Source organism: Panthera leo, chromosome A2 (genome assembly GCF_018350215.1).
Source record: "Panthera leo isolate Ple1 chromosome A2, P.leo_Ple1_pat1.1, whole genome shotgun sequence".
In the NCBI taxonomy this organism is placed as follows: Eukaryota; Metazoa; Chordata; class Mammalia; order Carnivora; family Felidae; genus Panthera; species Panthera leo.
In genome coordinates this window covers 8,977,918-8,990,867 of record NC_056680.1, presented here as the reverse complement: position 1 = coordinate 8,990,867, position 12,950 = coordinate 8,977,918, and the positions used below count along the sequence as shown (strand labels likewise).

The 12,950-nt window shown below is 57.0% G+C and overlaps 2 protein-coding genes across 3 annotated transcripts; one reads left to right on the top strand and one right to left on the bottom strand.

Moving 5' to 3' along the window:
- Positions 1 to 584: 584 nt before the first annotated feature.
- Positions 585 to 7,707, bottom strand: GET3 (guided entry of tail-anchored proteins factor 3, ATPase). Its single transcript, XM_042928540.1, has 7 exons — positions 6,891 to 7,707; positions 5,904 to 6,051; positions 2,489 to 2,637; positions 2,252 to 2,402; positions 1,631 to 1,738; positions 1,344 to 1,541; positions 585 to 935 (listed from the first exon to the last, which is right to left on the bottom strand). Exons 1-7 carry the CDS (start codon positions 7,049 to 7,051, stop codon positions 804 to 806), a joined length of 1,047 nt encoding a protein of 348 aa, XP_042784474.1. The 5' UTR covers positions 7,052 to 7,707; the 3' UTR covers positions 585 to 803.
- Positions 7,708 to 8,360: 653 nt separating this feature from the next.
- On the top strand, positions 8,361 to 11,956 carry TRIR (telomerase RNA component interacting RNase). Of its 2 annotated transcripts, XM_042928541.1 has the most exons (3): positions 8,461 to 8,902; positions 11,100 to 11,177; positions 11,513 to 11,956. In XM_042928541.1, exons 1-3 carry the CDS (start codon positions 8,552 to 8,554, stop codon positions 11,618 to 11,620), a joined length of 537 nt encoding a protein of 178 aa, XP_042784475.1. In that variant the 5' UTR covers positions 8,461 to 8,551; the 3' UTR covers positions 11,621 to 11,956. The 2 variants fall into 2 exon arrangements, with proteins under 2 accessions (XP_042784476.1, XP_042784475.1); XM_042928542.1 differs by lacking the exon at positions 11,513 to 11,956 and having other exon boundaries at positions 8,361 to 8,879; positions 11,100 to 11,176.
- The last annotated feature ends 994 nt before the right edge of the window (positions 11,957 to 12,950 follow it).

Below are 12,950 nucleotides of genomic sequence, written 5' to 3'. Positions count from 1 at the left end.
CTCAAACTGCAGGAAGCATGTTACCTATAACTCAGCGAGGCTGCTCTCGAGACACACGGGACTTCAGGGGCTCACCTGGCCTGAGTCCTCTGCCATCCCGCCTCCTAATTAGCTCCCCTGTTGCATCCTGTGCAGCCTCGGTGGCAGAGGGAGCAGCAGTTGGGGGGTGGAGACTGTTAATCCTCAGTCTGGCAGGCCTAGCCTCTGCCCAGGGCGCCCACTAATTCCCAAACCAAACAGCAGGCAGTGCTGGGCCCGTGCCGGCCTAATCCGCTCCCCACCAGCCTGGGGCTGGCGAAGGGGCCTCCCCGTTCCCACGCTCTGAACCTCAAAGGAAGTAGGCAGATGCTCCTCTTCTATTACAGGTTTTAGAGCCCCAGCAGGGACACCGCTATCCATAGCGTTAGAAGAGGACACCCCCTTGCCGAAGATACCCTCCTTCCAAAATGGCCATCATAAACATACATCTCTATTAGATCTCTGTTGTGACGGGGTTCCTCGAGGTGCCATTTTTGTGCAGTGTACAACCTGCGCAACTGTACGTAAAGCTGTCGACCCCCAACCCCTCTACATCAACATCCACAGTGATTTAAGATCATTTTATTGAGGGGCGAGAGGCAGGGAGAGGTGGGGGGCAGCAACAGCCCCCCCAGCCCCACCAGGGGGAACACACCTCCTCCCCGCCTCCCACCCCCCAAATGACTCCCCCTACACTATGGGGGACTTTGTGCAAATTCTGCCCCGGGGGCGGGGGTGGGTGGAGGGTGGGTGTGAAATGGCAGCGACTGGGGCTGGCAGCAGTGCTACTGGGCACTGGGGGGCTTGTAGGGCTCCAAGAGAAGGGCAGAGAAGGTGTTGACCTTGTCCGCCCCCCGCACCTCGTGGGGCAGCAGCGGCAGCTTCACAATGTGGAAGTCTTCATACAGATCCTCCATCTGTGGCCAAGGCATAGGGCAGATGGCAGCAGTCAGAGGGCCGTGGGGCAGGGACAGAATGTGGGTCAGTGGGAGGGGTCGGACTGGGGACCGCCCAGGATTGGGGGAGAATGTGGGGCAGGGGCTTCACAGGGTGATAGGTGGGAGTGAGCCCAGTGAGGTCAGAGATCACTGGGCTGGACCTCCCCCTCCCCGGGGTCAGAGGTCCCCAGGTCAGGCCAGCTACAGTCCTTGAGAGCCAGAATTAGGGTGCAGAGCAGGAGGCTGGGGCAGAGGGTCAGAAGACGGGATGGAGCAAAAGGTCAGGGGACGCAGTAGAAGATGGGTGGTGCCTTGCTTGGGCTGGGCCAGGCCCCAACTTCCAGGGTCAAAGGTGTGAGGGCTGGGCAGGCAGTTGGGCATGCACACCTGGTCCAGGTACTTGGCCTGAATCTTATGGCGGGCCTCACACATCTTGCAGGGCTTCTCGGGGTCAGGGAAGACGAGCTGGTTGACGATGATGTTGTGGGTGTCAATCTTGCATTTGGCCAGCTCCTGAATCAGTCGCTCCGTCTCGTACAGGGACAGGAACTCGGCAATGCACACGCAGATGAAGGTCGTCTGCTCCTGCGGGGCGTGAGAGTGGACAGTGAGGGGCAGGTTCGGGCCCTGTCCCCATCCCAAGCCTCTCACCGCCAGCCCGGACCGGGACTCACAGGGTCCTTGAACTGCTCGCTGACGGAGCGGATGACGGGCAGCGTCTCCTCCAGCTTGGAGGCCAGCTGGTCCGCGTTCATGTCCCCTAGGCCCAGCATGTTGCACATCTGTGGGGAAGACGTGGGAGGCTCACAGGTTACCTGGGGCACATTCCGGCACCTGAGCTGGGGACTCAGAAACCACCAGGGGGACAACAATTTCTGACACCTCTCAGCATTAAGGGGCCTTGAGCAGACCACGGCGGGGGGGGGGGGGGGTGGTGTCAACCCAGCTCTGCTGTTTCTGGGGGACCGTGGCCAGGACAAGGAAGGTGAGGCCCAGAGAAGCGAACTGACTTGCTTGAGGTCACACAGCCGTGTCGCATCAGAGTGTAGAGCATTTGAGCCTGGGCCGCCGGGCTCTGGAATACGTGTTTTCAAACTCTGTCTGGAGCACTCAGTGGGTGGGGCAAGACGTGACTCCTATGGGGCAGGGGGACAGGCCACCCACCCCACTGCGAAGGTCCATCCCTTCCGCTGGGGAATGCGGACCGAGAGGCCGTGGGTGGGAAAGGCCTCTGTTACGGCTCCCGTGCACGCTCTGACACAGGGGGTGCCCGGACGCCCCAGGGCCCTGCCTGCCTGTGAGATGAAGGGGCTGATCTGGTTCTTGATCTGCATGAGGCGGCCCAGGCCCCGCTCCACGATGGTGGGGAAGTTGAGCAGCCTAAGCGTGTGGCCTGTGGGAGCCGTGTCGAACACCACCACCGAGAAGTTCATGCCCTTCACCAGCCTGCGGGGAGATGAGGGTCAGGCCCGTGTGCCCTCTTCTACCCCAGCTCCCCCTCCCCTGCCTCGCCCCTGCTGGCAGGGCCTGACCTCATGACCTCTGCGTAGCTCATGGCCTCGTCAATGCCGGGGAAGGCGCTCATGGCCTCCTGCATCATCTTCTTGCCCATGCTTAGCATGTTGTCCTCCTCGAAGAACTCGTCGGGCAGTTCAGCGACGCCAAGGCTGGGGTCGATCTCCTGAAGGCCGAGGGGTCAAGACTCAGGCTGCCGCCGCCACCGCCGCCAGGCCTTTGACCCAGGCGCCGGGCCAGAGAGAGCCCACGGAGGCCCTGGATACATCCCTTCATCAGGTCACGGCTGGGGACACCCCTGAGGTGCCATGGCCCTCCCCCAGGCACTGCAGGGCTTGTGAGGTCACACAACGGGCAAACTATTTCACCAACATATGGAAAACTGCAAACTGTGATTGGCCCCCCAGAGGGAAGTCAAAGCCCACGGCTGGGCCCTTGGGCTGGCTGGTCCCCAACTAGGGCCCCGACCTCCTCCAGATCGTTCCTCGAACACGAGCCCTCCCTGACCATCCCATCCAATAATGAGGCCTCAGCTCCCCCTGTCCTGCCTTCATTTCTCCTCCACACCCAGCCCTTCCGGACGTGGCTTACTCATCACGTTTACCACCTGTCTCCCCAACCAGAACGTCAGCACCGCGAAGACAGGGAGTTTTCTGTCTTGTTTACTGCCATGTCCCAGCACCTTCTGGAAGTGTCTGGCACACAGTAGGGCCTCAACACGTATGTGGGATCCACGAAGGGACGACTGTCCCTGGGGTCTCCGGTCTGCCCTGGATTCGGTGCCCCCCTCTCCACCCTCCTCCCATGTCACCACTTCGTGACTTCACAGGGCCCACGGTGAAGCCCCCAACTCGCTGGCCTCAGAGGTCATTTCCATGCAGGGAGCTTGTCCACCCATCACCTGCTACAGACACACCATTACCGAGCGACTGCTACTAAATGGCCACCTCTAAGCTCCTGCGCCTGACTCTCTGACCTGGGCCTCCTCGCCTCCTACCTCAGTTACTTAAACCTCTTTAGGCCACCTTGTCCCCACACCACTGCCTGCTTGTTCACTGTCAGTGTCCCTCACGGCTAGCATTCTTTTTTTTATTTGTTTAAAAAAAGTTTTTTGCTTTTTGTTTTTAACATTTATTCATTATCGAGAGACAGAGAGAGATAGAGCACGAGCATGGGAGGGGCAGAGAGAGAGGGAGACACAGAATCCGAAGCAGGCTCCGGGCTCCGAGCTGTCAGCATGGAGACCGACGTGGGGCTCGAACCCATGAACTGTGAGATATGACCTGAGCCGGAGTCGAACGCCCAACCGACTGAGCCACCCAGCCCGACTCCACAGAGTGTCTCTGCAAACATTCCCTTCTCCCTCTGTCGCCGGCAACATCCCCACTCTGGTCATTCCCAGCTCTCTGATATGGCTGCACGGAGGTGAACATTGCGGAAACACACTTGACGAATGACTCCCACCTTGCTCCCCATTCCTGAGCACGAATCTCCAAAAGGCACTCAAGCCAGACAAACCCTCAGGAGTTTCTTTCTCCTCAACCCTCGTCCGTCCCATTCACCCCTGGCTCTCTGCCGAGACCAGTGCTCTGCCTGATTAGAAAAAAGAAGCCACTGGAGCATCTGGGTGGCTCAGTCGGTTAAGCTTCCGACTTCGGCTCAGGTCATGATCTCGTGGTTTGTGAGTTCAAGCCCCACATTGGGCTCTGTGCTGACAGCTCGGAGCCTGGAGCCTGCTTCGGATTCTGTATCTCCCTCTCTCTCTGCTCCTCCCCTGCTCGCCCTCTGTCTCTTTCTCAAAAAATGAAAAAAATGGGGGAAAAAAAACCCAAAAAAACAAAACAAAAGAAAAAGAAGCCACTGGCTGCCAACACCCTCCTCTCTCCCCAGGCTCCCCAGGCCTTGCCTCTATGTCCTGGGTCTGTGAGCTGAATGGGGCTCACAGCCGCCCACCTGCCTGAGGACCATCCTTGGCCAGCATCCTTGCTCCCTCCCTGTTAGAGCATTTGCATCAGCCAACAAACTTGCTCTAGCACTCCCTCAAAAAAAAAAAAGAAAAAAAAAAGCCTCCTTAACACCCCTCACCCTGTCTCCCTCCGGCAATGGCCCCCTTTCTCAGCCCCCATCACGGCTGATCGTTGTCCCCCCCTCCTCAGCTCAGCCACTCTGGGCAGGCTCTCGCCCTCACTCCCAGACTGGTCTCTCTAAAGCTTAATATGCCTGCTAGAGCCCACAACTCCTTCCTGCCTCGAGTCCCTTTGTCCTCCTGGATTCAGGAGCTCACAATCCCTGGCTTTCCTCCCACTTCCTCCATGGCTCCTTCCTGGCCTCCCTCACTGTTCCCCCCGCTGGACCCTAAATGCTGACATGACCTCAGTTTGTTTCCGGGCTTCTGGGCAGTTTGTTTTCTCATTCTCCTCTACTCACACTGCTTTGAATCCCATCCTTGGGACGTCTCCACTTGGATGTCCCGGATGCCTTGGATTCACTGTAGCCAAAATGGGATTCCTGACTTGTCCTTTCAAAACCTGTTTCTCTCCTGGCCGCCACCATCCCAGCTGCCCAGGCAGCCACTAAAAGATGTACTTAATTCACTTCTTTCCCCATCTATTAGAACCAAGGACTTGCAGTGCTTTACTCCCAAAACACATTTCAAAGGTGACCACTTCACCCAATATTCTGCCCCTGAGTCTAGGCTGCCATCATCTCTAGCCTGATCACTGGCCCGCTCTCCTTGTTAGTTTCCTTGCTTCCATCCTTAACTTACGATCCATTCTCGGCACGGCAGCCACAGGAAGCTTTTCGAAGAATGAATCTGGAGGGGCGCCTGGGTGGCTCGGTCAGTTAAGCAACCGACTTCGGTTCAGGTCATGATCTCACAGTTGGTGGGTTCAGGTCCGGCGTCTGGCTCTGTGCTTACAGCTCAGAGTCTGGAGTCTGCTTCGGATTCTGTGTGTGTGTGTGTGTGTGTGTGTGTGTGTGTCTCTCTCTCTCTCTCAGCCCCTCCCCCATTCGTGCTCTGTTTCTCTCTCTCAAAAATGAATAAACATTAAAAAAAAAAAAAAACTTATAAAAAAAAGAAAAAGAAAAATGAATTTGGCCATGACATTGCCCTGCTTAAAACAAATAGCTTCCCATTTAAACTTGGAATCAAACATAACTGCTCCCAGTGGCTGGTAAGATCCTATGCCACGTGTCTGTGATTGACCTATCTGACATTTCTTCCCCTCCCCTTGTTCACTAAACTCTGGTCACTCCGGCCTCCTTTCTGCTCTGCAAACATTCCTCACTCATTCTCCTGTGGGTATGTTAATGGGTGAAATTGGAGACATGATGCAGAATGGGCAGGACAAGGTAGCCGATGGTGGGTGTTCACAGAGAGGAGCTGAAGGGCCTTTGCCAGAGTGGGGAGCTGAGCCCAGCTTCACTCACCATGGCGAAGAGGTTGTCATAGCCTTTGACCTTGGTAGGCACCTTGGAGAACTTCTGGTCAAATGCATCAGAGATGTTGTGGGCTGGGTCGGTGGAGATGATCAGAACACTCTCCCTCCCCTTGGATAGCTGGACCGCTAAGCTGCAGCTGGCCGAGGGAAAGGTCAAAAGGCAGGGAGTGAGGGGTCAGCCTCTGCTCCCTAGGTCTGCAAAGGGTTATATAGGCCCCAGGGGCAGGGGACCCTGATCAGCAGGGACCTTGAGAGAGGAATATGGGTAGCTGCAGAATCAAGCCTTAATTCCTGTGGAGGGACCCTCTCAAACTTCACCCACTGACCCTTCTGGGTGGCTACAGTAGTGAGGTTCAGCTGTCTGAGTCGGTCTGGCCTGATGCCTGCTTCTTCTTTGTTGGTATGGAGTGGCACGGTCCAGCTAGCCTAAATTGACCCCGTGCCCCCTCCCTAAACACTAAGCTAAGGGGTCCCTTGCATTACCCGCTAAACTCAGGATGGTTCAGTCCACTTCTTCACGATAATTTGCCCCAGGGACCCTCCCCCTCCTCCCAGCAGACGGGGATAGTCTAATCACGTGACCCCTCCCGCCTACCACCTCTACCCCCACGTGGCCTTGGAATGGCAAGGTTCACCCTACTAGGATAGTCCGCCCCGATGCCCCTCCCCCTACTTTGAGTTCACTCTGGTACATTCCAGCTGATTAAGACACCTAAGTAGTCTCCTGGCTCCCGTGCGCTGAGTTCAATGCAGTTCTGCCCTTGAACCCCAACGGGGAGGGTCCAACTCAGGGGGTTCCAGGCCTGCATTCGGCAGTATCTTCAATTTGCCCCAGGTAACTTCTGGAGTTTGACAATCGGGAACACGACGGCCCAGCCCCCTTGCCCGCTTGGGGTGGAAGAGCCAGTCCCGAGCCTCCCCTTCGCCCAGTGGTACATCCCACCCGTCTTCTCTACCCCCGCCGGAGTTTCCTTACCTGCAGGTGGTCTTGCCAACGCCACCCTTGCCCCCGACGAAGATCCACTTAAGGCTGCGCTGTTCGATGATGTTGCTAAGCGTGGGCTCCAGCGGCTCCACATCAGGCGCATCCTCGAACTCCTCTGCCTCAACCCCCCACCCGGCCACCCCTGCCGCCATCTTGGAACGGGCTCACGTGATCAAGCGGAGCGCACCATGAAAAGCACCTACAGGGGAAATTTCCTAGCACATACCCATCAAGTCGAGGAGCCTGGATTAATTTCCTCATGGCCTGACTTTTAGAAGATAATAGAAGCTATATTTCTATTGTCTTCCGCTGCTAGGGTTCACTTTGTCGCCCTTTTGTCTATGTTTCTTCAAAGACTCCCCCTGCCGAGTTGACATATTGGTACTTTTCAGACTACTCCCCTTCACTGATTGGACCTCAGGTCTCCTAGCTCTCCTTTCATTGGCTACAGTTTTTTTCTCACTTTCACCAATCATTTTCTCGTCCCGGTAGCCGCCAACCTCTCCTTAGCAACCAGCCAAACACCCAGTCCAGGCCCTCTCCAAGAAGTTAGAGCTGAGGTCCGCCCTGGCCTGACTCCATAGGTTCAACTCCCTGTCGATCATTTTCCCTATTTTCCAAATTGGTTCCCGATATCTCCTCAGGTTCGTCTCCTCTGTTATCCAATTGGCTGTGAGCCACCTGGCTCTTGACGCAAACCAATCACAGACGAACCGATTAGTTGGCTGAAGACAGGTTCCTGGACTGCAAATAGGTTAGAGGGACAACTCCAGTTGTGGGCAGGGTCCGCAGATCTTTGTCCAGTGCGCCGTGCTGGGCAGTCCAGGGCAGGGACCACACCTGCAACTGCACTCTTTGTCGCAGAAAGGACCCTATTCCCGAAAACCTTCTTGCACTGTTTCCTGTTGGGAGGGGAGACTCCTTCGAATTCCCTGTTTGAACCTCTGTCCTGGGCAGGAATACAGCAGGGTCCCAGGCCCTTGGTGAACACTCTTAACCTTAGATAGACTACAGCCTAGAAATATCCGCGGCTTCACTTGAGTACTCCAGCCCCCCAAATACACCCTTGTTGTCAGACGGGGACCCCAGCTCCACGGAGCCAGCTGTGTTCCCATTCCCAAAGGAGAGCTCCATCTCAGAGGCAGATACACAACCCAAAAAATCCCCGTTTCTAGTCGGGGGCGGGGGTCAGGCTAGATATGTCCTCTAGACCGAGATAGGGACCTCGGTTCCGAGGTGTCAGTTGGGTACACAGTCTCTGATGGGGTCCCTTCCCTCAGAGAGATTATCCCTGGTGCCAGAAGGGGATCTTAGCCCCGGAAAGCTAATGTGCCCCCAGTTTCAAGCGGGAACTTCACTCCGGAGAGCCAGCTACAGCCCCAGTCTCAGACAATGGCTCCATTCCCCGGGAGACTATGCGTAATGCCTGCCCAAACCTAGCTGGATTATGAGAACCCGCGTGGCTGGGCGGGCTCGTCGCTTCTGGTTTTACCCCTTATTCGCCCCGCCCCACATACTCCGCCCCCACTGCGGACGCTTGAGGGCCAGACCGCTCTTCCCGGCATGCATTGCCTGGGACGGGGCAAGTCGGGCGCCAAGCGCCTGGCCGGAGCCGCCTTCCCGGAGTCCTTTGCGCGGCACCTGGCGACAAAATGGCTGCCCGAGGGAGACGGGCGGAGCCTCCGGGCCGGGAGGCGCCGGGCCCCGCGGGCGGCGGCGGCGTCGGGAGCCGATGGGCTGAGTCTGGGCCCGGGACGTCGCCCGAGAGCGGGGACGAGGAAGCGTCGGGCGCGGGTTCTAGCCCGGTGTCGGGCGGTGTGAACTTGTTCGCCAACGACGGCAGCTTCCTGGAGCTGTTCAAGCGGAAGATGGAGGAGGAGCAGCGGCAGCGGCAGGAGGAGCCGCCCCCGGGCCCGCCGCGACCCGACCAGCCTGCCGCCGCCGCCGCCGCGGGCCCTGGGGATCTGAAGAGGAAGGGCGGCCCGGGCCCCACGCTCAGCTTCGTAAGGAGCCGCGGGGGTGGGGGCGGGCGCCAGGGCCTGCCTTGGCAGAGGGATTCGGGGCCCGAGAAAGGGGATCGGGATCGGGGTCCACCCTCCAGCCCAGATGAGGGGGCTGTTCGGGTCGCCCGCTAAGGATCCGGAAACTGGATTCTCGACGAGAGGTTTGGGGGGCGGGGGTGGGGACCCCCGGAGCCCGCCCGCGGGGGCCGGGAACCAGGGCATTGCATTCGAAACAGCGCTCCGTGGAGAGGGAAATCAGGATCCCGGGATTCCTATTTGAGTGGTACTTGAACTTGGATAATGGGACCATCTTCCACTATGGGGAAGGGGGGGCAAATTCAAATCTGGAATCTGAGCTGTGTGGATTAGAGACTCTCAGAACGCTTACTGTGTGACCTTAGGAAATTTGCTCTATTTCCCTGAGTTTCATTCGCCCACTGTCCATTTATTGAGCACCTTACCTTATGCTGAGCATTGTGCTGGGTGCTGGATATGCCGTGTTGAACATGACAAGATCGTTGCTTTCCTGGAGTATCTGGGCTGGCCTATCCTTAAATTTCCTATTTACAAAAACGGATATCGTTGCATTTTCTGACGTGGTGGGGGTTCCGTGAGGCCATCCGGGAGGTTAGTGCCGGGTTTGTTTTATAGGAAGGGTTAAACCACCAGTGATTCTCAATTGGGAATGAACACCCCACCCCACCCTACCCTCCACCCCCACAATTTGGCAGTCTGGAGAAATTTTGGGTTGTCAGAACTGGGGGAGGGGTGCTGTTGACATCTGTGAGTAGGGGCTAGAGCTGCTGCTCAAATCCTACAGTGCACAGGATAGCCCCCTGACCCCAAGCAAAAATGATCCCAGCTCAAAATGTCACCAGTGTGAGGTTGAGAAACTCTAGGCTAAATATATGGCAGCTATATTGATGGTCATCTCTGAGCTTGCTTTGTTTCTGATATTAAGATCCAGTCCCTGGGGGCTCCTCTCTGGCTCAGTTGGTAGGCCACGCGACTCTTGATCTCAGGGTCTAGAGTTCAAGCCCGACCTTGGGCATGGAGCCTGTTTAAAAAAAAAAAAAAAAAAAACAAAAAAAAAAACCAAGTTTCTTTAATAACAACAACAGCAAAAAGAAGAATGAAAAAGAAGCAGCTAATCCACAGCCTGGGTATTCATTTGTTCAGAGATGAGGTCTGTGTGGTGTGGAGGAAAAAATGTTGGCTTGAGAGTAACAGACTGGAGGTCAAGTTTTGGATCTAACAGTGCCGTTTGGGGCAGGTGATCTAACCTCTCCGAGCCTCAGTTTGTTCGTTTGTGAAAAGTGCATGGGACTAGTCCCAGCAGCACAGGTCACTTGATGCCTGGTTGAGGGGTGGAGAGGGGATGATGTGTGTGAAACCCGTTTGCCGCCCGAGGGCACAGGAAGTGCCGTCAGTGGGAGCAGGTGGAGGGCCAGGATGAGCTCTAGAGGGAGACTTCTGTTGGAGGGGAAGTGTTGAGAGCTAGGTTCCTAGGGTCGGTGGAGGCTGAGTACCCCTTTGTTAAGTGACAGGAACAGTGGTTGTCACTGCCTTTTGCCTTTATTCGCGGAGGGGCGCTCTTAAAGGGGCCAGCTGAGGTGCGGGGGAGACGCTGTCGCTCGGCGGTGAAGGATGTTGCTCTGTGACTTGGACCCATCTCACCCCGAATCCGGTGCCGTTGTTTGCTGCCAGCAGGACCTAGGGTAGGGCCCTCTCCTTAAAGACGTTTCCTTATCTGTGAAGTGGGGATGGTTGTGACCTTCGCCTTAGGGCCGCTGTGAAAGTGAAGGATGACACATCCCAAGTACTTGGCACAGAGCTTAGCATACAGTGAGTGCTCAGTAAAGGGAGCTGTTGCTGACTGTGTGGTCCCTGCTAGGGGAGGGGGAAGCTTCCGGAGGGAGAGTGAGGACAGCCTGTCCCCACTGATGTGGGGCTTCTTCTCGCTTTCAGGGAGGGCAGCCCAGGGGCCCAGGACTGCCAGGGCATCACGGGCCCAGGGCAGGCGCTAAGAGTCGCGTGTGCTCCTCTCTGATTGCTGCGCAGGTCGGCCGGCTGGCGGAGCTGGGCGCGGCGTCGGGACGGGCCACCGGGCCGGGCTAGGAAGGTGTAGTGGGCCTCAGCGCCGCCAAGGGCGGGCCCGACTCCTGTAACCGTTGCAGTCTTCTGTCCCTTCACCCAGGTGGGCAAGCGCAGAGGCGGGAACAAACTAGCCCTCAAGACGGGAATAGTAGCCAAGAAGCAGAAGACGGAGGATGAGGTGAGCAGGCTGGGGGCGGGGGGGGGGGGGGAGCGGGGTGGGGGGCACCACTCACCGTGCCTTTCCCTTCCAGCCTCGGTGCCTGGCTGCTGAGCCCTTTCCCTCTCTGTCTAGCACCTGGGGGCCTTGGGTGGGTGTGCTGGGTGCGGGTGCGAGGAGGAGGGCTTTCAACAGGATCCCCAGATAACTTGAGTCTGCATATCTTTACCTCAAACCCAGGACCTTGAGGGTGACTTGGGGGAAGGTGGGTGTCAGCTGTCTCAGGACAGTCCTGACCCCCTGTCCCTGGCCTCCTCGGTATCCCCTTGCAACCCCTGTGTGCCCCCCACCCGCAGGTATTAACAAGTAAAGGTGATGCGTGGGCCAAGTACATGGCAGAGGTGAAAAAGTACAAAGCCCATCAGTGCGGCGATGATGATAAGACTCGGCCCCTGGTGAAATGACCCCCTTCCCCCGCCTGCCTACGGCCTGGGACTCTCTGCGATGTACATAACTATTTAATGCAGCGGCAGCGGCGGCAGCCTTTCCCCTCCCCAAGGACTTCTACACAGAAGGAAATCGAGATGCTTCCCGCAGCCGCGGACGATTCTCCAGGACTCTTTTTTACCTTGAGCACTTGCCTCCTGAGACTTCATAGAACAGTGGTTTACTGTCCCCTCTCCTCCTACCTCCTCGCTCTCTCTGGCTTTTTCTGTCTTCCTCCCCATCCCACCCCCCCCCAGCCCACCCCCCCCTTAGCCATCACTTCTGGGAAGTAAAGAACTTGACTTAGTGCCGGAGCTGTGTGCTTGGTCTGCCTTCTTTGTTCTTTCCACCCTAAGCCTCCCCTCCCCGCCACGGCCTAGTCCTGCACCAGGTCCTGGGTCTGGCTTGGTGAGGGGACTGTTGGGGAGCACGGGGAAGACAGGAGGGCATCCTCTCCTGTTGGCCTGGACTCTCCTCGGGACCCGTTTCCCCCTACCCCTGACAGAGCCCCCACTGTTGCTCCTCATGTTCAGGATCATATCCTAGCCCTATCTGGCTGGGCCACAGCTGTCAGTTTGTTCATTCAGCAGACACTTAATGAGTGCCTACTGTGTGCCCCAGGGTTTTCTGGGACCTGGGGCCACAGCACTGAATGGAACAGACCATGTACACTTCCGGCCCTTCTGGAAGGAAACACACACAGACCAAAAGGGGGAAGCCATTTTGGGAGGTGACTGGGAAGAAGTACAGGGTGGAGGCTAGGGGGAGGGTGTCCGTTTCCCTTGACATCTGATCTGAGTCCTGAGGGAAGTGAGGAAGCAGGTGGAGGGAATAGCCAGTGTGAAAACAGGTGGGAGAACATGGGGCCTTTGTGGGGAGCTTCAAGGTGGCCCGTATGACTGAGCCTAAAGTGAGGAGGGTGTGTGGATTATATACAGAGCCTTGTGTGCTAGGGTCAGGATTTGGGACTTCATGCTTAGAAGAAGCCTTGGGGGAGGGGGGGGCAGTATGAGCCTGGGAGCCACAGGTTATATTTAATAGGCCCCTTTTTTTAAGTTTTTTTTTTTTTTTTTTTTTAACGTTTATTTGTTTTTAAGACAGAGCATGAACGGGGGAGGGTCAGAGAGAGGGAGACAGAATCTGAAACAGGCTCCAGGCTCTGAGAGCCCGACGCGGGGCTCGAACTCACGGACTGCAAGATCATGACCTGAGCCGAAGTCGGCCGCTCAACCGACTGAGCCACCCAGGTGCCCCGGCCCCTTTTGGCTTCTGTGTGGAGAACAGACTGAAGAGGGCCCTGGGGCAGAA

What these genes read in the sequence shown, in the direction of transcription:
- GET3 (XM_042928540.1), bottom strand. Translation starts at nt 7,051, where the DNA reads ATGGCGGCAGGGGTGGCCGGGTGGGGGGTTGAGGCAGAGGAGTTCGAG. An exon ending in TCAGCCCCTTCATCTCACAG is followed by an intron (nt 1,739 to 2,251) that starts GCAGGCAGGGCC and finishes TCTTCCCCACAG; the next exon opens with ATGTGCAACATGCTGGGCCT. An exon ending in GCGAGCAGTTCAAGGACCCT is followed by an intron (nt 1,542 to 1,630) that starts GTGAGTCCCGGT and finishes CACGCCCCGCAG; the next exon opens with GAGCAGACGACCTTCATCTG.
- TRIR (XM_042928541.1), top strand. Translation starts at nt 8,552, where the DNA reads ATGGCTGCCCGAGGGAGACGGGCGGAGCCTCCGGGCCGGGAGGCGCCG. An exon ending in CGGGCCCCACGCTCAGCTTC is followed by an intron (nt 8,903 to 11,099) that starts GTAAGGAGCCGC and finishes CCCTTCACCCAG; the next exon opens with GTGGGCAAGCGCAGAGGCGG. An exon ending in AGCAGAAGACGGAGGATGAG is followed by an intron (nt 11,178 to 11,512) that starts GTGAGCAGGCTG and finishes CCCCACCCGCAG; the next exon opens with GTATTAACAAGTAAAGGTGA.